Source organism: Syngnathus leptorhynchus, chromosome 1 (assembly GCF_054491065.1).
Source record: "Syngnathus leptorhynchus isolate UIUO chromosome 1, UIUO_Slep, whole genome shotgun sequence".
In the NCBI taxonomy this organism is placed as follows: Eukaryota; Metazoa; Chordata; class Actinopteri; order Syngnathiformes; family Syngnathidae; genus Syngnathus; species Syngnathus leptorhynchus.
In genome coordinates, this window is record NC_141195.1 from 5,919,006 (window position 1) to 5,945,351 (window position 26,346).

At 41.2% G+C, this 26,346-nt stretch overlaps 1 protein-coding gene and 1 long non-coding RNA gene across 3 annotated transcripts; one reads left to right on the forward strand and one right to left on the reverse strand.

Moving 5' to 3' along the window:
* Nucleotides 1-33: 33 nt before the first annotated feature.
* dlgap4a (discs, large (Drosophila) homolog-associated protein 4a) lies at nt 34-12,603 on the reverse strand. Of its 2 annotated transcripts, none has more exons than XM_085920000.1 (10): nt 11,440-12,603; nt 10,975-11,210; nt 9,880-10,021; nt 9,230-9,470; nt 4,877-5,319; nt 4,660-4,757; nt 3,717-4,144; nt 3,093-3,184; nt 2,813-2,959; nt 34-2,731 (listed from the first exon to the last, which is right to left on the reverse strand). In XM_085920000.1, the coding sequence occupies exons 1-10, from the start codon at nt 12,601-12,603 to the stop codon at nt 2,507-2,509; spliced, it is 3,216 nt and encodes a 1,071-aa protein (XP_085776126.1). In that variant the 3' UTR covers nt 34-2,506. The 2 variants fall into 2 exon arrangements, with proteins under 2 accessions (XP_085776126.1, XP_085776116.1); XM_085919990.1 differs by having other exon boundaries at nt 9,230-9,443; nt 11,428-12,603.
* On the forward strand, nt 7,795-9,660 carry LOC147061568 (uncharacterized). Its single transcript, XR_015067246.1, has 3 exons — nt 7,795-7,984; nt 8,064-8,279; nt 9,247-9,660. It is a non-coding gene; the product is annotated as an uncharacterized LOC147061568 (long non-coding RNA).
* Nucleotides 12,604-26,346: the final 13,743 nt, after the last annotated feature.

Below are 26,346 nucleotides of genomic sequence, written 5' to 3' on the forward strand. Positions count from 1 at the left end.
GACAAGTCAATTTCTGAATGGAATTATGTCCGGTTGCGATCAAAACGTTTTATGCTCGCAGAAACCAACTTTATAATGTCAAACTAATACACCATAACATTAACCAAACCACCATCTCTAACATATGTGCTTAGTTTGTATAAATATACGTATTAGCCAAAGTTTTTGCTCACTTCTTGTTGCGCAATCACCGTTTCGACAAGTCCAAGGTGAATTTGCAGCTACTATGGACATCAATTAGCCAGCCCAAATTTGATTTACCACGTTGCATTTAAGAAATGGTGACGAAACGGCACATTGAAAAAAATCTGACTCTAGAGTTGTGCCTTCGCAACATGTGCCCATTTCGTAGCCCTTGGAAACTTGGGAAATACAGGTAAACAAATTGCCCGTCCTCTCATGACCATAATGAGAATGAATAAAGGGATCAGTCTTTTACGCATGTTTCCAGGACACTTCACAGCAGTCCACATTTACAAAACACATCGAAAGGAATACTCGTTCGAAATATATATTTACATGTTTGAAAGCCATGCGTTGCTATTACAGTCAGGATAAAGGGTCTATAGCTTATGATTATATCAATGGGAGCAGCTAATAGTGTAATTAAAAAAGAAAAAGAACAAAAGACCCAGAATGATGACCAGGACATGTAGCAAAGGGATGTTTAATGATTTCTTTGGACAATGAAACGCACATGTCCGCTGTTGATGTAATACAAATTAATAAAAATAAAATCAACAAGAATGGGATGCATTGCCAACATTGACAAATCAATGTTACTGGGCAGGACGTGAACATTGAAGTGTTACGCGGGGGCTGACCAGTAAGGGGCGGGTCACATCTGATTCGATCCTTCAATTGGGCTTCATGTCAGATTCCACGCGTACCATTGGAATTTTTGCAAACAACCTTTTCTAAGACTCAGAAATACATTAAATAATAAAAACATATTCAAATGACACAGATATTGGTGACCACTACTTCCTTGGCACAAAAGGAACTCCCTCGCAGCACCGTAGGTGATTAGAATTACACTCACCTCATTTGAGCTAGAAGTCATAAAATGTATCATACTGGAGAAGGGGAAACCAGTTATTCATGTTCTAACACGGGTGGGAGTGAAAAGTGGCAGGGAAAAAAAAGAAAAAAGTCTGTGCTTTGCACCAAAATCTATGCGTGAACCATCATGTCGGTTAAAAACATTTTTATAATTTACGTGGTTCGCAGTTGCCATTGTTAAAAATTTCCATTTGATTCATAGTGGTTCTTCCTGCTGACTTGAAGCTTTCAACCTGAGATTCAAGTGAATAAAGATGTGAAAGAAACATTCATCCTTCATGCCAAGAAAGCCTTACATGGCCAAGAGTTAAAGCACTTAAAACTGGGCATGTCCTGCACTGCATGCACTGATGAAACTCCATTTTGTTATTGCTTTTCCATTTCCTTCCCAGTGGTCTGAAAACTCCCACACACTTCACGTTGTCTAGTTGAATGGGAATGACTTATCAAGTGGGTGGGCGGCTTGGTCCCCCTACTTCACATGTTGCAGCTAAAGTCATAATGATTGGGCGAACAAAATAAAGACAAGGAAAACTTGATCTGAGGTGAAAGTGCAGTGATCAAGTTGGAATGAGCTGCAAAATGCATACGTGCTATACATTCATTGCCCCCAAAGCTCATTGGCTGAGCAATGCTCCCAAAAATACCACCTAAGAAACAAACCCAAGAAATGTTAAGACTTATACGACGATAAACACAAACACAAAATGTGTAGAGTGAGTTTGTGAGAGAAGGTATGGGGGAGTGAAGTCAAAAATCATTGCTTCGGGTGCTAATATATCCTGACAGTACATGGACTTGATCTATTTAAAAAAAAAAAAAAAAAAAAAAAAAAAAAAAACCTACCTTGGTACTGAACACGCAGCTTGTTCTACCAAATAATCAGGTATACAACATTTACAAAATGAACATCTTAATAGTGTTGTTATTTATAATATATATATATATGTATTTTTATATATACATATATATATATGCTACTGCCTTCTCTGGTTCTCTGTCTGCATTCCAAACCTCATCGCATAACTTTTACACGTACAGCCAAAGAGTGGCAGCCATATACAAATAGAGAACAGGAAGACTCTGTGGTCAGTGAGTACGCCTGCAAGTGTATCCTGAGTGTGTGGGGATGGTAGCTCACGTCGTAAACCAGGCAGCCACAACTTGTCGGTCCACTCCCGAGAGTTGAGAGACGGTAAACTTCTGCGATAGCAAGATTCTTCACCGTGTCTCCTTGTCTGGAAGGTACTCGCACATTTCAGACGGGCTTGATATATTTGGGGAGAATATCACGATCATAATGTCAATAATAATCCTATGAAACATCTTGCATGGTTATTTCGGTGTCCAATGTTCGGATCCCCATGTTGAACCGATGCATCTGTTCGGTTTGGGATTGAGTCGCTGGAGTCAGTGGAGACGCGGATGACGAGTGACGGTCCGCTCAAAGGCGAGTCTGTGCCTCCGGAACATAGATTTCGATGCTGTCGGCGCTCTCCGTCGCCGAGTTCTGCCGCACAGACGCGGCGCGCTTGGCTGCCATCAAGCGTTTTCTGGCTTCCTGTCGCTGCTTGTCCACAGCGGAGTCCACGCTTCTGTCCTTGCCGGCCGACAGTCTGAGCTTCGATTGCTTCTTTGGCACGAATGATGGGAGCCGCTTGTTGTCAACCTGAGGAGACCGAAAATTAACGTCACTTTTTTTTTATTTATTTTTTTAGGGTGGTGGTTCTATTTTGCCGACAAAATTCACTTCAGATTTCTCAGGAAGTTGCCAGTTGTTGGTTTTCAATTGGTAGAGCTCATCAAACTTCATACTGATGTCTTCTATTGAGAGCTGCAGTAGATCCCAGAACCCGGCGAGGTCCTGCGCCGTTGGCCGTGGGTTGGCATTCACGTTCTGATGGGAGATGCACAACTACAATCAATGAATTTGCGGCTTTGAGCTGAGCCGCGTAGGCATGCGTGCGTCACATTTCAAGGCAGTAGAAGAAAGACGACAAGTCAGTCATGAAATAGTTCAAGTCTCTCACCAGATTTTCATTACATAGCCCCCTGAATTGCTCAAACTTTTGTGATATGAGGAGCTGGGCACTGCCGACTGCGCTGCGGATCGTCCCCAATACTACAAACGAGAGAAAAAAAATCGTTAGAACAAACAGCTTGTCATAAAAAGGCCTAAATATGGAGATGGGTAGAGTCAGTGTGCTGCATCAAGAGCAAGGAGAAAGTGAATGCACATCAAATATTGTTGTAAAGAAGTAATGAAATATTTATGAGCACTTAACATTCTGTGATGGTAAAAGGATCATTTAGAAGACGTTTATTAACTGGGTCCCAGGAAGGGTGGCAAATCTCTATTCTGCTGTTTGCCACCTAATATTAGCATGGAAATGGAAATGCATCATTCAGGTCTGCGGAGAGCTGGGACGCCTGATAATCTGATGGGAGGCTCTCAAGTGAGTCGGCTCAACTCATTCATATTTCACAAAGTGCAATAATAGATCTGCCTAATGGCCCGAGTGGAATGCTGGGAGTGTTTCTCCCACCTTTTTTTTTTTTTTAGGGGGGGGGGTGGGGCATGAAAATGAGCAAACAGCAGTAATCCATTCCTCACCATGTTGTTGCTGCAATAGTGACCTTATCACATCTCCTACCTTCCTCTGACAGCTTGTTGTCTTTGGTCTCCTGCTCCATCTGTTGACACCAGCCCTCCATGCGACCCGTTTCCGCCTGAAGCAGCTTCAGGAACCAGTTTCCGTCTCGGAGGCAAGCTGGCGTGCCGCCTTGTGCCGTGTCTCCTTGGGCGTTGCAGTTTCCGCTGGCCAGGCTAGGATCTGGTGGCGGCAGTGACGAAGGATCCAAAGCTGGGTCCAGCGTCTGAGGGGGCTGGGCGGACGTTTGGGATGGAACTGAGCTTTGTTTAAAAGACGGCTGTTCCGTGGCTGTGTCCTTTGCGTTGCAATTTGTGGTTTTGGGGCCGGTGCCGTTGGCTATGCTGCTTTCGGAGGGTGCGGCTTCGTGGTACTCCTGAGGCTCAGTCTCTGTGTTTTGTCTGGAGGCCATGCTGCTGTCCCGGCTAAGGCTGCACAGACACACAAATATCAACCTTTGACAAGCACTTTGGTTGGAGAAAAATCAAGACAATGACGCCATGCCTCTAAAACGGATTCCTCACTCCCACTTTGAGGCGTCTCAGAATACCACAAAGCTGACTTGCACGATCCTCTATTACACGGAAGCACTAACATCACGGTCAGCGGAAAGTGTTCAAATCTGGGTCATTTCAGATTTTCTTAAACATGGCACTACAAATGCAAGTTCCACAAAAGCCAAACTATTATTTGAAATTGAAGTGGCCAACCTCTATATTAGCCTCTACAACCGCTACATGATGCTATGAAATAACTCAATTTCGCAAGGAGGCTGAATGAATTATTTCAAGTCTCATCAAAACGTTTTACAATGAAAAGACAAATTTTCAGCAATATCCTGTCAATATATATATATATATATATATATATATATATATATATATATATATATATATATATCTCCTGTCAATATAGCAATATTTGATCATTTTGCGTCTGCACTTACGGCCTGCCGTTCTCCACTTGAACTCCAATCGACTGGAATTTTAGGGGGGCAGTCAAGGCTAAGATTTCCTCTCTTGGAACAGGTTGAAGGCAATCCACCTAATAATTAAATACAACAACAAATTATTTTTAACACACCCTCTGGAACTCATAGATTGGCAATCTAACTTGCAAAACTCCCAATCTACAGAATATAAAACTGAAGCAAGAAATCTGACCTGAATTCCAATAGAAGATAGCTTTCGCTTGGGTGCAGTGGGGAGTCGCTCCAAAGTGACGCTGAGGCTCAGGGTGTCATTTTGGGGCTGAATAAATGTTGAAGCAGTGGAAGAGGTGGTGGGTGGAAGGTCACGAGGAGCTGGAACAGGGGCCACTGGGGCCACAGAGGCCACAGAGGCTGCGGCAGGTGCAGGGACGGCGGCAGCAGCAACAGGCTCAGAAGTGGGAGCCTGCTTCCTCTTAACCAGATCGCTAGTGCGGATGCTACAGAGACTCTCGGAGGAATTGCTGCGTTCTGATTGGCTGATGGCTTCACTGACGTGGTCTTGTTGCTCAAGGTATGTGTCTTGAGCCGACTCTGTGCTGCTTTGAAGTGTCACTGAGATGAGAGGCTTGGAGGTGGTGCGGGGTGGGACCGGAGGTAGAGCTTTCCTATTGTTGACTGCAGAGGGGGAGAAGAAAAAGATAGAGAAAAGTGTTGAGAATTACTTATTCCCGCTTACAGAGATCTGCCATAGGTTGACTGGCTCAACGTTTTAAAAGGTTTGGGGAAAAATAGAATGCAACGTATAAGGCATTGGATTCAAGCAAAATATAAACACATATCTGGAATTCTACATATCTGAATGAAAACCTTAATCTTGTCCTTATTGCTGGTTGCCTCTATCAAGTGCAGCAAAAGCTGCCACTATTTGTCTTATCAACCTCCTGCGGGTTAGGTTCCACTGACGTCAGTCCTACTCTCGGGGGATCGTCCTTTGCATGCTACTCCTTCACACTTCATTAACATCTCTGCTCAAAGTTCTTTTCAAACAAGTCTCATGACCCTGAATTATGACGTTTTACAAGCTTATTAGGCAGGTGAAGTAGCTAACAAGACTTTAGGCAGCCTTTAGAGTCAATAATGATGCTTGTTGAAATAACCTGTGTTCCTCTAGTCAAAACAACAGTGACTGTTGGCCCTATGATGTAATTCTCAAAGTACAAAAGGCTAAACACATCACTAGCAATACACCGAGTGCACCGATTAAAATGTCAGTCAAGGTATATAACCTCAAGAAAATTGCATTCATTTGTGCACAGATTAAAATGTCACTCAAACTATATCGCCTCAAGAAAATTGCATTCATGCCATTTCCCAACCTTCAATAGACAGGCAGGTGTTTGGTACATGGGAGGAAGTCGAAAATAAAATGCATGTAATTAGGTAGAGAACATCAAACGCTACACAGGAAGGCCATAACAGAAAAGTCAATCCATAAAAAGGGTTAAAAATGTAATTTGGGGAGTTTCAAACTTAAAACGGCAACTCAACACTATGTAATTGTAAAGGCACTGCTCGTAACCGCTACCATTTCCATTGACAGTTGGAAGATTTAATTAGGGTGTTAAACCAACATCCAAGCAAGGGCACGGATTGTTAAGCATTTCCAAATGGACTCAGATCAATGTACACAAACAACCAGCTCACAATCCCATTGGGGCAGAAATTTGTAAAACTATGGATATGAGCCAAGCATTGTATTAAAAGGTGATAAAAGAGATTAAGCTCAGCAGTCTTTTGGTAAAATACAATGGCTGGTTTCTAACTGTAGACTGAAAGGTCAAAACATTGCAGAGTAAAGTATCTGAAAAAGAAAACCAATCATTGCTTCAGAACAACTGCAGCATAAATAGTGCACAACGAGAACATTATAAAACTGAACAAGGCAAAGAAAAAAAAAGTACACTTGATACTGTTTCAGAGTTTTCTTTCCCACCACCAGTCAATTCTCATGACAAGCAAACCAGCACTTACTGGTAAATCCTGTTGGACTGAAGATAACAGAATAATCTGATCATGTATATCAACTTCAGGATATGAAAACAGGCTGCAGGCGTGCACCTGGACGACCTGGTATTATTTACATACAGGTATTAAACAGGAGTATGGCATTGTGTTATTACAAACTAGGGATCTTTAATACTATTTCTTTCCAGACTTTCCAGTACTCAAATCAACCACCAGTATTTTTATACATAAAAGTTTCCCCCCCAAAAACAATGACAACCCCACAAGTATTTGCTTTGGGGTTTACTGTGAAACTAGTGATGCGGTCTCCCTTTCAATTGAAAGATGACCTCATCAATGAGAAAGAGGAAGTGTGTGTAATAGTTCTGGATGACTCATTGTCTCACCATGGTGATAACTCAGACACACTGGGATCAACCCAGTCAATACAAAAAAAACACACCTTAATTGTGTATGAAGCTCAAAACATGAATACCAAAGTGGACAATAAGAAAAGCTACACTTCCCAAAACAGATTAAACAATCTTCATCAAGCTAACAGTTTGCTATTATTAAGTTTTGAGTGCACATCCCTCTCAGGCAGTCAGGCAAGTTGTGTTTTTTTTTTTTTTTTAAAGAGCACTTGTGAATTGAAATTGCGCAAATGCAAAGCACTAACTTTCAGTGTACACAATGCAGGACATTATTAATTCAGTATGTAACGTTAATAACCATGAAACTACGATTGAAAGTACTACATTCAATTAATCGGTTTGCAAGATGAATCTGACTATTTGGAACATGATTCTTTTTTTTTCCCCCACAAGTTGAAGTTTACTAAATGTAAGAATGAAATTCTTAATAACATACAATATCTGAAAGCTCAGGTTAAATCTTGTCGTCGCATTTGGAGACCGAGCCAAATTATGATAGTAGTCGCGATGGATTGCAAATATTGGGCAAAATATTACGATCGTGACTATTCCAACTATTTTTTACCTTTTATTAACGCCTGATTGTCCCGTTAGCCTGCGCTGTGCTAGCTAGCTCGCCCCTGTCACGGTGTGCTGTTGCCACGAAGCCTGCAGCAGGGCATTTAACTTCGAGTAGCGTAACCGGGGCCATTCTATATCGGTTACTAAACGCACCCACAAGTGTCAGCGTTCGCCACGTTCACGCCACGCTGACAAGGGCGGCCCATTACTACCAGCATCCTCGTTCCTTTCTTCACCCACGAAAGCTAAGCTACGTCAACCTCACAATACAATTTAGGTTAACCCAGGATAGCGTTTTTCGCCTAACGCGGGGGTTTCATCTACAACAATGCACATTACGAGTGAGGAGAATACAATGAAATGACCTACGGTTTCATCGGCGGGTCGAAAAGCATGACTCTATGTCCATTCTTGAAACAGAGACGAGGAGAAGCAGATGGTGAAACGAGCGCTGCCATTAGATACACGGCGACGATGTGAAAGAGGATTTTGTAGTTCACGCCCTTCCACGAAGATTGGCATACGCGTCTCGTCTGGATTTATTTCCCGAACAGCGATTGGACAGTTTTATCAACGACGTCACCGATGTCCACAGCTATTGGTTCATGTGTCATCGTAGCGCGCTCTCAACAATCGGTGAGTTGTCGCGGGAATGGAACAGACTACAGTCTATATATTTCACATGCGGTCAATATCGAGCGTCAGATAGAGGTTTTTTTTTTTTTTTTTTTTTTTTTGCTTTATGTATTATTTTGCATTTTCGATAATGACAATTATCTACATCATTCGACACAAAGGAATAATGATAATTTCTGTAACCTCTCAGGAACCCTCTTTTTTGTGACATCTTGATTGAGATAGTGCAAACAAATCCACATTGATGTCGTTTTATTTATATTATCTATATAAGTACACAGAATTTTCGTTGGAGAAGTTAAAATAATTTAAAAATTCACACACTGACTCAAAACAGGCAAAGCACTCATGTACATGGATGACAAATAGTATGTGTCAGGTCAAACAAGTAATTTCATACTGCCCCAAAGGCTTGTGAAATGTGATGATGCTTCACATCCCATTCAAATTTATGTCAATGGGCTTGTTGGCTTTTCGCCAACCACAAAACAGAGTACTCCACAACATAATTAAGAAGACATCATTGAAAACTGCCTTGAAGTCAAACAAGACAGTCACTGTTTTAAAAGAGCAAAAGGGATCTTAACTCATGAACGCAACCGTCAAAACACCAAAGTCCTTCCAGATGAGCTGGAAAAAATATTTGACACCTAAAAAGTATGTTATTGTAATCCATTGCGACATTATGCACAGTTTGAGTATTAACTTAAATAGACTTTAGTTTCTAAAAATGTAAATGATTAAGTGAAAACTGTATTGCATATAACAGTTAAAAAGAATTGTACTTCAAGCATCTGATTTTATTGGATTCATTACAATGTTGTAATATAAATAATCGATATACAATTTTCAGTATTCCATTTTTCATAATGTGGTGATTGAATGATTTCCTCTCTTTCTCTGTTGTATCAATGTTGATCAATATTATCAATGGGTTGAAAAATACTTACTGGTGTTTGAGTTGTAGCTTTTGGCGGTGGGTGGTGGTGAGTCGGAGTCCACAGAGGCCGTATCGTCATCCTGGGAGCAACCAGCCTGGATGGCCCTCAGATAGCTGTGACTTCTTGACCTGAAGCAGGTAGGTGCAGGAAGGTCCAAGGCGTCTACTGCCTGTGATTCTCCCTCACAGTGCAGAACGGAGTGCCCAAAGCCACGCCCGCATACCTGAAAGATCGTGTGCAGATTCACACGCTAAGGACAGAAGGTGGACAAACTAAGAAACATACATCTTGAAATGCTTTCTGCTTGGTTTTCAAGTATGCATTGATGAAAACGAGCATTTAGCTTTTTAATGTCATTCAGCATCAGCACTGATTGTACACTGTTGTTGGGAGGGAAGAAAATATTTTTGTTACTAAAAATAATAGTGGGATGGATTAAACTGGAGGCGGTGAGTCATTAGATGATGTATTATTCTGTCTCTATAGAAACATCATGGAGATTAATAATTAAAAACAAACAATCCTCCTCACTATCGTGATCTCACAACAATGTATTATATTGAACATGAGATTTTTTTATTCTTATGTATAATGTGTGCCTTAAGTGGCTTAATGAAGGTTGTGAAACATTGATGTAAAGTTCTGTCAGACATTCATACCTGAGCGGAGGGTCCTCTGGCCAAAGTAGCGGGATAATGGCTGAAATCTTTATGTCCCGGCGATGTCTCGAGTGGGCTCACCAGGCAGTCTAAGTTGTCCAGGCTCCGATTTGTGGACAGCTCTTTTAGAGAGGGCAGAGAGCTGTGAAAGAGAGTGCAGTGTGCCAGTCAGCTTCTGAGAGCGCATCCAGAGTGCAGTGCAGAAAAGTCTTTAATATCCAGGAGAAACTTAAAATCCTACTCCAAAATTCCCCTGGGTATTTTTAGATTAAAAACTGAGATGTGTGAAGAGTGACTCTTGGGTTTAAAATAGCAGCACAGAGGAAACATTCATTTATGAGAAAATCAGCTTTCTTATTCTGTCCTAATTTGAATTGTCACAACTATTTCTGGCACGTTTCCTCTGTTCTGGACTGCAAAACTGGCACCAGGGAAGTTTGTGTGCTCCAAGCAGTGGCGGGGTTTGAGGGGCTGCCATGGTCACTTTGCATGATATGCAAAAAAAAAAAAAGGAGGGAAGTCTTGTGAAAAAAAAAAACATTGCAGAGTGAAGGTTCAAGAAGTCAGAGACAAAAAAAAAGGCTGGGGGGAATGTTTGACCAAAAACGATGCTGGATAGTGGGGGTGGGGAGGGCAAGTGAGGTGGGCTTGACTCATTGGTCATACAACCTGCCCATGGATGGCACTGACCTCAGATGCTGCATAGAGCATGCACTCTGTAGTGGAGCCCAAAGAAAATCCTCCCGCATGAGAGCGTAGCAACGAGGCCTGCCGGTGTGGATGAAGGGGTAAATCACATGGCAAACAATCGTCTATCCTCGTTTTATTTCATCACAATATGAATAGTTAAACCAGGATCAGAGTCGGTTCAGACATCCAGGGGGTCCGATGTCAAGCCCCCCCACGCTACGCCTCCATGATGCTGCTATAGTATGGCCACATTTTTTGTTTTTGGCTAACTGTTCCCCCCTGCTGTCTAGTTTTGGAAACACGGGGAATGCCACGCTAATGAGTTCTTTTCTGCTGGACTGTAAGAGAGGGGTATGAAAAAATAAAGCACAACTATAAACATGGCTCTTGTACTGTGAGACTCACTTGCGTGCAGGTGGAGGAGGCTGTTGTTCACTGAAGGACTGCTGAGTGGCCTTCAGATAGCTTTGACGACGAGCTGCAGATTTGGGTGAAGGTTTGGGGCTACCCTCTGAGTCATCGCTGTCCTCCATGTCTCCCATTGCTTTTACGTAGCTGCCACTGCGCATCCTCCGACACGGGATTTCTGTTCCTTTTGCCCGGCCGGGTCCTAAAGTGCAAGACCAGTCCCCAAGAGGAACCTGAATTTAAGAAACACGTTTTTAGTTGTCAAAGTAATCCCGATAATTGAATAAAGATTTTGAATTTGTTTTGTGAGATATGATTATGGAGGGTGTGAAATGAAAGACTTGCCACCAAAATAAGCATGCAAAACATAAACAGCGCATTGACGAGTATGATAAACACAAGTTCTCAAACTCAAATTCACCAAGAATAATGATGAAGATGAATACTCACTGGTGCTCCTACCTGAAGGAACTGGTTCGCCAAATCTTGGTGACACGACTTTGTTTTTAAAAGTGTCCTGTTTACTGTAGCGGAACCTTTCTGCAAGACTTGCCGGGCCTGATTGAGGGTGAGATTAGACCAGGATCCCCTCTTCACCGATGTATCATCTTTGCTTCGAGCTCGTTCCTCCTCTTCCTTTGATCCGACTTGTGATACCGGACAGCCCAGGAGCTTGAGGTCACTGCTGCTTTTCGACGACTTGAGAGAATGTGCAGAAATGGTGTTGTAGCCATGTGGGATATGTCTCGGGTGGGCCTGGCTGTCCGATACTGCTCGACCCAGTGTCATCATGCACAAGGGGTTTCGGTAGCCAACAGCAATGGTGCCAGCTTTGCTCGTATCACTGTCAAGAGCGTTGTCGGAGCTCCACAGGGCTAATGCATTTGGCCTTGATTTCTGCTTTGATCCTTCAGTCTTAGCCCTATCTTTACTCTTGCTCCTGTGGGTCACTCTACCACCGTCCTCGCTGGCTCCGGTGATTGCGTTTCCTTTAACCGAAGAGTTTTCCAGGGATTGAGATTTGGCAAAGAGCTTCTGCACAGAATGCATCAAGTGGCGTATCCGTCCTGGACTCTCACTACGTTGTTTGGACATACGTCCTCTGTGAAACTGCAAAGTGCTGAAGCCGTCCCGCTGCAGTGGCAGATGCCTTTCGAGTTGATCCAAGATGTTGGACGGTAATCGATTCATTTTGGCCGCTGCAGCAGAGGAGATGGTGGCCGATCCGCTCGTGATCATGGGAGCACTGGTGAGACCCAAGCCAAGGCCCATACCCATCGATAAAGAGGTGGAGAGCGTACCTGCCCGGCTGCCCTGCCCGCCTCCGGCACAGCCCTGGGGACAGTCCGACTGGTCTGTCTGCGGGATGAAGCTCAGACGAGGGAAGGTGCCACTATTGGACATCTGATTGAAAGGCAGCAGGCAGTCTGGAGCCAAGGTGGTCGGGCTAGTTGGAGGATACTGGTGGAGGTGAGGATCCAGAGTGCCATAGTGGTTTATGCTTGGGCTCAACATAAAGGAGCAGTGAGAGTCAGAGGTCAAAGGGCAGAGAGGTTTCTGCGGGCACCCTGCTGGCTCACACGAGTCAGAGAGATGTCGACTGCGGTTGGCTCCTAACCCTTTCATGATGGCTGCTGGGTTGTCGTCAGCGCATGTCGCCAGTCAGTGCAGAGCTGGAGTGCTCATCCTGCAAACAAAACAATACACGTAAATACCACTAGAGGGCGTTTGAGTGGCCATAACAGGGTTTTGATGTGACATATCCACTATATTTAATGCAGACACACATTTAGAAAGACCCAGGAAGGAATGGAGAAGGGGAGGGCAGGTTAAGCATGAAAACACTGTGACAACAATTCGATTAGGATAAGTTTCAATCATTGAGAAAGTCATTTTCTGTCATGAGCCCTTTTCCGATCATCACATCTACTATAATACTGTATCATGCTAAAAAAAAACAAAATAAACAGAAGGTTACAGCCACAAGCAGAGAAATCAGAGGGCAAAGAAAACTAGTGCCATGTTCTATCAAAGACCTTCATAATTTTATCTTATATAAAGCTTCCTAATTCACCCAGCACATCTAGGCTGCATTTGATTCCCTCTAACAGATGCCGTCTGTATCATAGTGGAGTGAGTCACTGATCAGTCAATGGCGAGAGCCCTGTTGCCACCGCCGCCATGAAATCTTGCCCGGGAGCTAAATGTGAGGTGCAGACATTTTCCTGACACTGTTGCTTTTACCGCCTCTCACAACTCTTTGACCTCGCATACAATTGCCCTTGCTTGGGAGCAGCCACTTATCTGAATCAGTGTTCCTGGATGGGCACAGCAGTGCACTGACAAATGCACCAGCGTTTTACAACATGGTCACATGCTTGTATCTCATCCGCCCCGTGTCCTGCAGGCGCCACCGCTGACACACTGACACACACCTACCTACACACTGACTTGACGCAGACATTTCTAACCTTACGCCCACCAACCTACTGCACTAATGAACCTCCGTCAACATCACAGAGCCAAGATGAAATAATGTTCAATGTCGGTGGCATTTTCTCACAGGTTAAAAAGGTTTTTTGCAAGATGGGACATCAGCAGGCTTCTGTGTGACGACATGGCCATTTTTTGGGGGGGGTAACTGCGTCTTGTAAAACATGTATGCACACAAAAGGAAGCAATAGTTGACGGTTGGAGTTAACTCAGTCACTCTTGCTTGGTCACCGAATAAAATTCACTTACAACTCATTTAAGGTCAAATGAAAGAAATCTTCAAAACATGCTGATAAAGGTTCCCTATCTTCCCTTTGGCAGATGGATGGGAATGTGGAAGGAAATTCCTGAAAAGATAAAAAAATACCCGAAAGTCAATTATCTGGCCTGACACTTAGGAGGTCCAAGCATGTTTTATAGGGGACACTGCCCCTACGGCTCCCCTCAAGCTCTACCACTGCTGTCTTTGCAGATCAAGAGTGATGAATGACTAAAATGAATGATACCATTGAGTATGATAAGAGCTACTTACTAATATTATAAAAATATCACAATATGTCACGTGTAGGCTAAACATGAGAATTGGTTTTATTTTTTAAATGTCTTTAGTTTTAATTTCTGAATATAACTCGCTATATCAAGGAGCACGTCTGTAAATTATTATAATTGGTCTACACATCACGCTGATACATACAATTATTTGAACAGATGCAAAGTGGACCGTTACATTTATTTATATTTGGCATCCAACACAATACTGTGGATAACCTATTTGTGTATTACTATAAAATGATTTCTAATAATTTATAGAGGACAAGTGGTAGGACTAGTTATTGATAATAATAAATTCTGGACCCCGACACCTGAATTTGCATTAAGATTTAAAATGAGCAATTTTATGTAATAATACAATAAATCCTGACAATTTTAATAAGAAACAGATGGTAATTTGTGATAAGTGGAATATTACGTGTGTGCCGTAGGCCTTTTTTGTTTGTTTTATTTTTAGCTCTAAAGCAAGAAAAAGACAAATGTCAAAGACAACGATAAAAATAATCCCCAATGAGATTTATTTTTCCACAGAGGTTTACCATGTAACAAATGCGCTTTGACACACAATGATCCTCACAGGGTGGGTGAAATTACTGCTACTTTGTCACATTCACCATCATTGGCCCACTGGGAAGTACATGAGGCCACGCAGGCTCTTGGTGACATATAGCTTCAGTTGGCGCCTGATAATAAGCAGAATCACAATTATCGGACTGTCAATCGCCAAGCAGCCCTGTAATATATGTCTCCTGTCGTCATGTGACCCCCCCAACACCCCCCCTAACTCTCACCTTTAGTAATGAGCAGAGGAGAGGAAATTTAAGTATCGATTTGGGTCTTGCTCCTTGTACAAAGAGTGAATATACAGCTGCTGTGTATTGAATTGGCTTCTCTGGAGCCGACACGACATACCTATCCTTTTTCCTTATTTCATATCCGTCTGGTTTTCCAACATTTTTTATTTGTCCTTATTTTTATCTTATGACATCAGATCATTTGTGTCATCTTTTTTTTTTTTTTGCACCTTTATTTGACAGCCTGTGAATAGATGGCTGCTTCCCACCAATCGTGTAAGTACATGGTCCACATTTATGGTAACCGACACTTGAGATGAGCCATGCGTTTCCCCGCTGTGCTTTGAGAACCTTCTAGTAGCTTGGTAGTGATGTCATCTGTGCTTCCTGCTGATCAAATCAAGTGTTGTTCTTTGCAGCCTTTCCAAACCACAGACATTTTTAATGTCACGTAATGTGACCAAGCTGCCTTTTTAATTGTTGGTCAGTGGGCTTTATATTTTAAGTATATTTAATGTATCGTGTCACGATACATTCTTTTGAGGTGCAGTCTACATGTTTCATGAAACATTCAAATTTAAAGTGAAAAAGCCACAGATTTGCTTTCATTATTGTTGTAATCTGACCTATTATTTTTTTATAGCATAATAGTATGGTGGAACTTTGTAAAGATGTCAACAAACGCTTAAAAGAGGTAACTATAATTGAAGTCCGGAAATAGTCTTCATATTAATTCATGATTTATTTGCCTTTATTTCAACGTGATCTTAACCTATCAAACCAAAACTTGTACATACATTTGAAGAGGACCTTGAGAAAATAACCACAATACAAATCACAATACGATATGCCTGGGGAAAAAAAATTGCAAAGAGAAGTTTGTGACTAAGCTGCACAGCTCAATACCCGTAAATTTAAACATGGTTAATTTTGCCAAAAGGCATATAAATAGCACCGGGCTGCTTTTTCCTGCAGTGGGAATTAAACTGCCGAATGTTGGTCAGTCACATTGATCGAGGAGACCCCTACTGTTAAAAGATTGGAGAAAAAAAAAAAAACCATCCCAGAAGAAGCGTGTACCTTACGACTAATTCCTCTCACTGATGAGCTAATCAGTCCAGAAAGAGGACGACCGTGCGGCTGTCATGATATGATCATGTTGCTCTGAATGCCAAAAATGCTGAAATGTTCCAAGGTAAGTGCATTTGGCAGTTATTGGATATTCATCAGCGCTTTGGCCATTTAAGCAATCCCAGTGCACACTTCTCTTTTCACCTCAAGTGTAATTAGAGAGAGAGCTTGTACTTTTCCCTCAGGACATTTGCCAATCTGACTTCACTGCTTCTGCTTTCTTTCTACATGCTTCTGCTGGCTTTTGTGTTTTTACATTGGCTAGCCACACGGGTCTGAATACAAGACATGGAGGTCTCGATATCAGGCTAAGCACACAGCAATGGTCGATGAAGTAACCATGCACATCTATGTTTTTGCGGCCCCGGAAAGCAAAGAGCAGAAGATGCACGTGTGCCTGTTGTGATCTGTGATTAAATGACTCTTGACGTGACGCCGTGCTGGTCCCGGGTGAAAGCAGACATAACGTAGCCAATAAGCCACGTGCATTCATGTCTGCTTGTGTCATGCATGCTAAACATGTAGAACCTGCTGTGAACACTCTTAAAAACACACTCGCCGTACATTTGCCTCCACACTGGGCCCCCGGGGAGTTATTGCATGCCATCGGTTATAGCAGGCAGGGTGAATCTCCGCCAGTGCTCGTTTAAAAGCCTGTCAAAGCGTTAATGGTCTTGGGGGGGCTTGGTCTTAAATAGGAAATGCTTCGGTCTATTCTAGAAAGAGGCAGGGGAGACAATGGTGTTCTATAGTGAGCAACACAATTTGCTTTTTTTTTTTTTTTTTGCTTCCAAACTGTTGGGGCTAAAGCTTTGGAAGCTGGATTAAATTGGATCAGTTTTATGTTGAGCTGTTGGGGTTTATCCTTCTCTATGCATGCTGTGCCCCCTATTTCAACCGGTCCTAAATTGTCTGATGACATGCACATTATATTAACACACAGCAAAATCACCATTAGCATTGTTTCTACATTTTTATGGCTTGCATTTTCTCTGGCGACAAATTATCATGTCGAAAAGGTTTTCCAAACTCAACATTACAACCGCAACTAATGACGCCACATCTAGAACAAAACGCTCTAATTTAATTGAGCGACATCAAAGGTATCCACTTCTATTAGCATAATCTCAAGACTTTTGGCTCCATCATATTCCAATCTGGGGTCTCATATTAAACGGATTTCTTGGAGATTGTCACACACAAAATCCCATGGGAGAGATCGTGCTAGCTGTCTCCAGCTGCTTAAATTGGCCCCAGCACCAAAGACAAGAAGAACTTAATATTCAGCTTTGCTCTCGCTATAGCATGAGGGGGATTAGAGCATCTTCAGAGGGCTGCAGGATTTAGGACTGGGTGTGTACGCAGTACGGCCACCATGACTAGTACCTCTGCAGGAGACACAAGCTGTGTTCAAAATGACCTCCTTTCCCCTATATATAGTGGTCGACAATATATATTTTTATATGCCTACGGGATATGTTGATAACACCCCCAAAAATTTAGAAAAAGATAATATATATATATATATATATATATATATATATATATATATATATATATATATATATATATATATATATATATATATATATATATATATATATATACGAAAAACAAAGTTTGACTCCTTCCTCAAAAACAATTGAACATTTGAAAGAATATAAATGTTCGAATAAAATAAATCCACTTCCATAAAATCAAGAAATGCTCATTGAATAATGAGTCAACTGTTTTGGCTGTTTTGTTTTGCTTTTGCTGCTGCTATTGCTGTTTTGCTCTTACTGGTGACCACAGCACGAAAGCACAACAAAATCATTTTGGTCCATGCAGAGTGGTCTAATTATGGAGACTGGCACAGTGAGGGATGGACATAATGGGATCAGAGAGAAAGCTATGGGATCACGTTTATAAAGCAGTATACTGTCAGGTATTAAAAAGGATAGGATGTGATATTCTGGACGAGCCTGTGTGCTATTTGATTGGGGGTGACACTTGATGCCAAAATCATCTTGACATTACTCCAATATTTATGAAAACAATTAGATGGATTAGAGAATTTACTCAATCAATTGCAAATTCTGAAATGAAGATTAAGGGAATGTCCAATGGATCATAGTGGGGATTTGTTTCCATGAGAGATTCATCAGGCGCGAGAAATTAGCAATTCCCCTTGATGTGTCCGTTTACCTATGATGTAACCGATGTATCCAATTCTTCATTTTTTTTTAAACATTTTTTTTATGGTGGTCTGTGTGAGTGTGAAGTGTATCATGCCTTCGCTCAAGAAAGAGACATGATGAAGATATTTATGGATCTGAGGATAGCAGGAGGGCAGCGCATTAGCGCTCTCTATCGACAATTGGCGTTCCTCCTGCTACAGTGTTAGTATTGCGCAAATGACTGAGGTTTATTATTACGAATTACCCATAATTCAAAGTTGCACTTAGGGCGACAAAATTGTAGAGAAACGTGGCTATGATCATTGCATTATTTCATTTTGTGCAATTAAGAGATCATCAGATTATAATAATCAATCATTTGGGACAAAAGCAAAGATGTTTGTGTTATTAAAATTGACAGTAAAGTCAAGGGTGTGCTTGAGCAGACGGCAGCTTTTCAGGGGGAAAAAAAAGTTGTGAGCATCCATCCTTACAGGATTGTAAAATTCTGTAGGACAGAGTGTAAAACTGGCTCTGTCTCCTGGGTCTCCTCGGTTTTCTCGTCACCCTGAGTCACTCGGCTGTTAGGCAATTTTGTGAAAATGGGCACGCAGGTCTGGTATTCAGGGCCGCCCTGACATTTGAGCTAGCAGCTACTCCATTTGCTCTTGGCTGAAAAACTAGAATAGTATCAATGAGAATAACAGGATAGTGTTACTTTGCTTGAATGCAAATGTGTCTTTCTTTTTTTTCAGAAAACATGGGGGAAAAAAAAACGACTAGTCACATTATAATTTCATGGGTCGAAGTCAATGTTATGTTTAAGGATGTAGGCAATTTTAGCAACTCAGATGTCATCATGAGTTTTTGCTGTCAAATGTTTAGCAACTAACTCATCTTGGGCAATTAAATGAATGCAATTACTCAGTACGTTAAAGGAATTAGACCTCTATAGTAGTATTTCTTAGCTCTTGAATTCAAAGTACTGAGTGAAAAGAAGAGTATAATAAAATAAGATAGAGAAAACATTCTTTGTATGTGTGCAGTAAATATGACATGAAACACAGGAAATAGAAACAGTGGATTTTATATTTCACAGCTTCATTTTTTTTTTTTTTTTGTCTTTCACTGTGCGTGACACTGATATTGAATAGTTGACATGATGGCGTGAACACAGACATTCCTTCTCACGCTGTTGGCAGCTCAGATTGTGTAGTCAAGTCACAATGCTCGTGACAACAATGGTGATCGTACACGCCAAGCGTCGTGTCATCACATTGCCATTCCACCAACTGGGTGATATTGTACTCCTGGATAAACAAAAAAAAAAAAGATCCAAATGGTGGAGTGTTTTATTTAGAAAGATTGAGAAAAAAAAACTGTACATGTAAAGCTCTTCAGAGATTTAAATTATTATGAAGGTTATCCATCTGTGGCCATTTTTATGAGCCTTCTGTTCTTTACTTAGAAGGCCGCCTTGTGTTGACAAAGAGCCGTATTGTCCTAGTGGTGCGTAAGTCCTTTTTAAGAGCCCAGATTTGCCTACCTTTTCATTTATGAGGATTCTCTTGCCGCTCCTGGTTTATTACACATGTCGCAGAAACGCCAAAGAGACGACCTATATTCTTTTTTCCCCCTCATCATTTTTGTGAGCAACAAATCGTGGATTTTTGCCGGTTTTGACCACATCGCTGCTTGGGCCCCAGCGGAGCTCCGTAGCAGCTCGATTGCCGTCGTTCACCGGGTACGTAAGTATGGCTTTGACCAGATTAAACTCAACTGCGTGCTAAACCTGTGACTGATGAACGCGGAGTAGGCTACGTTTCCCAAAGTAGTGTCGGGCGGGAAGGACACTCATTTACCAGATTGATGGGCCACTTTATTGCCTGCCACCTCTCTTCCATCTCCCTTGCCATCCCATCCTTGCCACTCTCCCAGACCTATTTACCTCTTGCCTTGCTGGCATACAAACACACACAATGTAGCTTCATGAACAACACATCGACACACAAATGGTCACTTTAGCTATTTTAAGTGCGTTTCCACACAATAGATAGAATAGAAGTAATTTTTCACAACTTGAAGAAAAAAAAAACCCATTATATAACAATATATATGCATATAAACATTATATATATATGTATATAATATATATATATAATATATATATATATATATCCATCCAACTTCTATACACATATCAAATAAATATGATAATTATGATCATGAATGGATCAAGTTGCTGTTTTGTTTGAAATTGTCACATGGAAAGAAGCCATTTAATTAGTCATAGAACTCTCTGATAATATAAAGTAAACAAGGAAAACAGATCCCAGCAGAACTATCACATGGCAAATCAGATTAGTGATCACCTGGAAAAGGGCTGCCTCATCCATAAGTAAACGTTGCCTCTCTGTACACTTAAGCTCACCCCCACTTCTTATCTGAAGAACACATATGATAACTTATTAATAAGAGTAAGCAGGCCATAAATTGCAGATGACATATGGCTTTTGATTCCCCTAAGCTTAGTAACAGGAGGAATAACACATGGCGGGACAGATGTGACAGCCAATGCCACTGAGCTCACTGCACCTCAATGACCTGAGAGAGATCAAGGACGCTAAATAAATCAAAACACACACGACAAAGGTTACTTTGGAACCCTTCCTTCTCTTTCGACTCACCAGAAGCACTCACAGCAATGTCAAAAGCTGGATATGACAACGTAAGTTTTTTTTTTTAAGTTGCAAACTCTCGTCTGAGGTGTTTGGGGGCCCTCGGCAATGAGTGACTTTTTAAGGTTGCAGCTCTGATGCTGCTGAATCGTGCCAGTACTGTATTCCGTTTAGACGGACGCTGCTTTTTCAAGGTCCACATTAATAAGGTGGTGATCATTATCAATTTCCCACAGGTAATCATCAATTGTCACATTGCAGGCATCAGCGGGCTTAATGCGGCATAGCAAATTGCCCTGTGATGAATGAAAAATAAATCTAGTCTGTACCCACGGCCTCTGTGCTCGCTGTCAGTACAAAGTAGTGGTGCAACACAGCAAAATGAAGAACCTTTGATCCATTTCCAACACAGGGATGTAAAAGTTTATCAAATTTAGCTGTGTTGAAGATCTTGAAAATTAAAGAGGTCAACCCCAACATTTTCTTGATGATAAAATGTCGTATGTGGCCCTACTTGTCTAAACAAAGCTTTCTGGTTAATATTCGTTTGTGGAATATGGGTTAAGCAGCAGAATTCACCCCTTTGTATACCTACATCTCAGTGGGTGGCCATTTTGCCACTTGCTGTTGACTGAAAATGACATCACAGTTTCCAGGTTTCGGGTTACAACCAGAAGCTGTTTAATTATTGTTCTTGTAAAAAAAAAAAAATGCAAAAAATGTTTATAATGATGGACTTCATCTGAGCTAAACTAAGAATCAGTATTGTGTGCTTTGACCTGCCTTGAGGGGATTTTGAGAAGGCGGGAGTTCAATGCCACCCACCAGATCAGAGGTCAGCACCACGGACAGTTCCACCAAGACAGGCCTCCCTCCCTGCCAGTCACGTCACAGACTGCCCGGCCGGCTGTCAGCTTAGTACCAGGCAGCATTAGCAGTTCGGATCTCTTGACACTCTGTGGAGACTTAACCTCAGCTTGTGTGGAACTTCATCATGTTACATCCTCTCCAGCTGTATCTCATTTGTGCCTTTGGTCTCGTGTGTCAAAGGTCACGTTGTTATCACACTATAACAGCAGTGCCTCTGGCTTTATTGTCAGCAAAGTTCACTTGTGTTCACAGTTCATTACATTTTATACAGTATGTTAGTCCGTTTGTCCAAGGTTGACTTAGTACTGCACATAAGTAGCAGATTGATTCTGTAAATTTATCAAACAGCAGTAATTGATCCAGTCCAGTAGTATCCCCATGGATGAGATTTTGTTCACTTACAAACATTTCAGGCTTTCAGCCATTCATTTTCCAGACAGATTGACACCTCAAAATCAATTAATTGATTTTACCATCCTTTATTGCATACTTCTGGAGATGTTTGAATGTTGCATGCAAGTTTTACTGTTTGAAAAATTGACCATGTAAATTACGAACACTAAAGGCTTGTGATTACTGAATTGCTTTTGTCTGCTTGATTGTAAAACATGAATCCAACCCTAAACACCATTTAACAATAAGATTTCAATTGAAATTTGGGAAAACGTGATTAAATATCAATTTGAGAAACAATAATTTTACAAAGGTGAGCTATCAAAAAAACATTTCAACATTAAAACACATCATGGATAATAACGAGCTGTAATTTAAAAGCTCCATGAGGTCTACTCAAATTGAGGAGATTATACGCACATGACCTAGAAAGCCTTCTTATTCTTTGCACCGCCAGATTCATCTGAATTGACAACTTTCAAGGCAGCAGCAGGATGAAAATGGGAAAATAAAGAATGCAAACACGAGAGAAGGAGACTGACAGCCATAGAAGATTTTGGTGTGAAAGATTTAGAGGTTGGGAATAAAAATGCATACAGGAAAAGAATGCTCATCTCCTCGACAAGATTCTTTTGGCTACTTTACTGTGTTTAAAACTGATATAAATGGGTAAAAGCCTTTGGGGAGGTACACGAAAACACAAGGCCAAGTTACAAGAAGCACAAGAAGATATTTTATCAACTGCAGAGCCACAGTTTTATTACGTGTGCTATTTGAGAATTGTATTTATTGCACATTCAAGATTGTACAACCGTAAAGACTTGCAGGTGAATTTTGTTTCCATCACCTAGCACAGGTATTTAAGTTTGCGTCTGTACGGCAAGTGAGGAGGGACAACACAATAGGGTCAGCAACTAAAGAGTCATTTCGACCCGTTTCATAGAAGAAAGCAGGAGAACCACAGATCCTTTGGATAGCTAAAATGAACAATAATGTTCTCTTTTAATTTCATTTCAGATGTCAGGGCATTCACAATAGTTGTTGCAGCCATTATAATAGCCAGAAATTCAGCAAATAATTGTCATCAAATTGAGTTTCAATGACACAATGCAATGAAAAGCAATGATTCGTTGATGATCCATCTCCAAGGAGACGCGAACGAGGCATCTTTACAAATCGCTCCACTGAGTTACATCCAACATGGCGGCAAGCGGCATTGATGTACTCAACGCAATAATAAACAGTAACAACAAATATATTTGAGCAACGTAAGTACTGCTGATAGGTTAATAATAATAATAAGCCCTTTGAGACTTGTTTGTGATTTAGGGCTATATAAATAAACCTGACTTGACTTGAATAATTGCCACCATTTCATGTGCCCCCCTCCCTTAATTAAGTCTCATATATCAGCTCTCTGGATGGACATGTGTGTTGATATAGCGCAAAGGTGCTTGAAAGATGAAATAAAAGCTCCAGACAGATGACTTAGGTTAATTAGACACAAGCGCCCACCTAAATTGAATCATGCAACAAATATTCACACGTCAGTACACGCTGACCTCTTTCTACAGGCACTGCCAAGTCGGCTACATTGTAGCTCTTTGTGGACTGGTGTGTCATAAAATATAGCCTCCAAAAACTCATTAAGCAAAAGATGACTCACTTGACTTTGGAAAAGGCATGTGCCATATTAACCCATTCACTGCCGTTTATGACTATAGACATCAAACATCCATTTTAACTAGGCTGGCATTAAATGAGTGAAATTTGAAGATATTTAGTAGCTCAGACAAGCTTGCTAGTCACTTCCTAAAGATGCTTAGCCAGCCCTTCAATGCAGTCACCTTGAATGTAAAAACTCAGCAAATTGTTTTGGCGCAAACAAATTTTCTGTTTTACTGTGGTTAAACATTGTTTGCATAAATGTAAATAATTTACATTTTAATGACTGTTTTAGTTATTTTAGTTGTGCTCCAATGTAGCTTGTAAAATATTTACTAAACGGGCTTTTTTCTTGATGTTCTCCCAAAATATTGACAAGCAGAAATATCTGGGGATATTTGAATCAGAGTAGAAGTACATCAGAGCGCAAGGCCTGCCACCATTATGGTTTTAATCTAAGTGCACACTTGCGTCAGCTCAGGCTTTGCTAGCTGAGTGTACAATACAACTGGACACATTTTGCTCCTTTCTAATATATTTCTGGCGCCCAGAGGAGAGAAAGTAATAGAAACAGATGTTATCTTCTCCTATTTCATCATCCTCAATTGCACCATTATTTTTTTGACCAAGATTCCATGTTCTGGTGAGTCTGTCACTTGTATTTGGTTACAGCTGGCAACCCTAACCCTAACCCAACAACAACTAGGGCAACTAGGGCAACAGTCACCAATTAGGGCAAGGAAACTAAATGAGTGAGAATACAGTCATGCAAAGTCACATCTTTTTAATGATTCAAAATGTCTTATCCCCTCAGCTTTCACTTTTCTTGATGGATATTCCAGAATCTATAATTGGCATTGGTTTTTATGAGATCAATGATGAGATTGGCACAGATTGTTCTACACGTATTGATGGTAGTTGGACAATGTATTCCAATCACTTCATCAACCTGTCAAACTGCGACTGTGTTTTCACCAATATTGCCTTAATGTTCCCATTTGTAAAATAAGATTCTGCAACGGTAACATTTTTCCTCTTCATTCTTTGTCAATATTTTGTCGAGCAACAAACAAGTGTCACCAGTAAGCACAATTGCTGCATTTGCTGAAACAGCAATAACTTGACAATTGTCCCGACTCTAAATAAAACCATATTTCGCTGATGGTGTTTGTATGACTTTCTGACAAAATACTCTATTAAAATTATGTTACAGAACGTTAGTTGTATTTACATTTCATGCCTTAATGCCCAAATCTGATTTAACGTCCATACACTTTTATACTAATAGCATTGGCGTACATTCGCTATTACTGCGCACATGGCCAAAATGCAAATAAATAAAAAAGTACAGCGGTACAAAAACAGAAGCAATAACATCTAGCTGCAACAACATAATAAACAGATATTAAATAGAGAGAAGATTTCAATATAATAAAGTCAATAATAATCTGTTCAACATACTTATTTCTAGCAACGATTCAGAGGATTTGTCATAAATTAATAATATTGTATAGCTCTTCCCATCTTTAGGCCAAAATATTAGTGAATTAATCTGAAGTTGTTTTTAACAGGTTGGACACACTGGTTAGCACTGGTGCGGGTTTGATGCCACCTTCGACCCTCACTGTGTGGAGTTTGCATGTTCTCCACGTGCCCGCGTGAGTTTTGTCCGCGCACTCCGGTTTCCTCCCACATCCCAAAGACATGCCAATTGAGCACTCCAAATTGTCCCTAGGTGTGAGTGCGAGTGCGAATGGTTGTTCGTCTCTGTGTGCCCTGCGATTGGCTGGCAACCAGTTCAGGGTGGGGACGAGCGGTACGGAAAATGGATGGATGGATGTTTTTAATAGTTCACTTGGAACTTCTTGCAATCTGTATTACTTTTCAACAAGTTGTTTTTGTGATCTAAAGCTCCAACACATATTGGAATTGCTACTGCTCATGTCACTCTGAGTGCAGGCTCACGAGGCTGCTTGCCTGCACGACCGTCGTCGTTACATAACATGAACATTGTCGTCATTTCGGATTTGTAACAGGAATGGGAAAAGGAAGTGATCCGACGCTTCGTATGCCTACTCAGACAAGTCACCTATGCCAAAGGGAGAAAATTAAAAAGCTTTTATTTGCTTCCTTGTGTTCATTAGCATAAGCACTGTAGCGCAGTGCCTGTGGCAGCTGTTTTTAAAGACAGCGATAACCTGCTTGAAAGACCAGCTTAATCGCCACGTCTTAGAGGACCGTGTGAGAGTCAGAGGGACTGATCTCAAGTGCCGTCTGAATGAGGGCACCTGGATGCGGGGCGTTGTTTTATGAAGCTCACCGTCACTAGTTTCACCGCTGAGCTTTTAATCCACATCCTGTTCATGAGAGTCACATCTTCACTTAGATAATGAATTATGAATCCAAGCCGGGATGATATTCAATATTGGATGAACTTCAGTACACTCGCTGACGTGTGGGACAATCCTCTCTCAGATGCTGAAGAAAAGCACGTTATCATCTCGGAGAAGATGGGGGAACGTAACAGTGTGCAAACCACTTTGACCAAAAAAAAAGAGTAAACGTCTAAATTAAAATGTGCAAAGAACTCATGCTTGCTTCACCATCTTCCATTGACACTCAGGAGACTTGCTC

Excerpts from the sequence above, each read along its gene's own strand:
- dlgap4a (XM_085920000.1), bottom strand. The coding sequence starts at position 12,603 with ATGAAAGGGTTAGGAGCCAACCGCAGTCGACATCTCTCTGACTCGTGT. Across the intron at positions 11,211-11,439 it reads TGGCGAACCAGTTCCTTCAG|GTTCCTCTTGGGGACTGGTC; the intron begins GTAGGAGCACCA and ends TCTTAAATTCAG. Across the intron at positions 3,185-3,716 it reads CAACAAGCTGTCAGAGGAAG|TATTGGGGACGATCCGCAGC; the intron begins GTAGGAGATGTG and ends TCTCGTTTGTAG.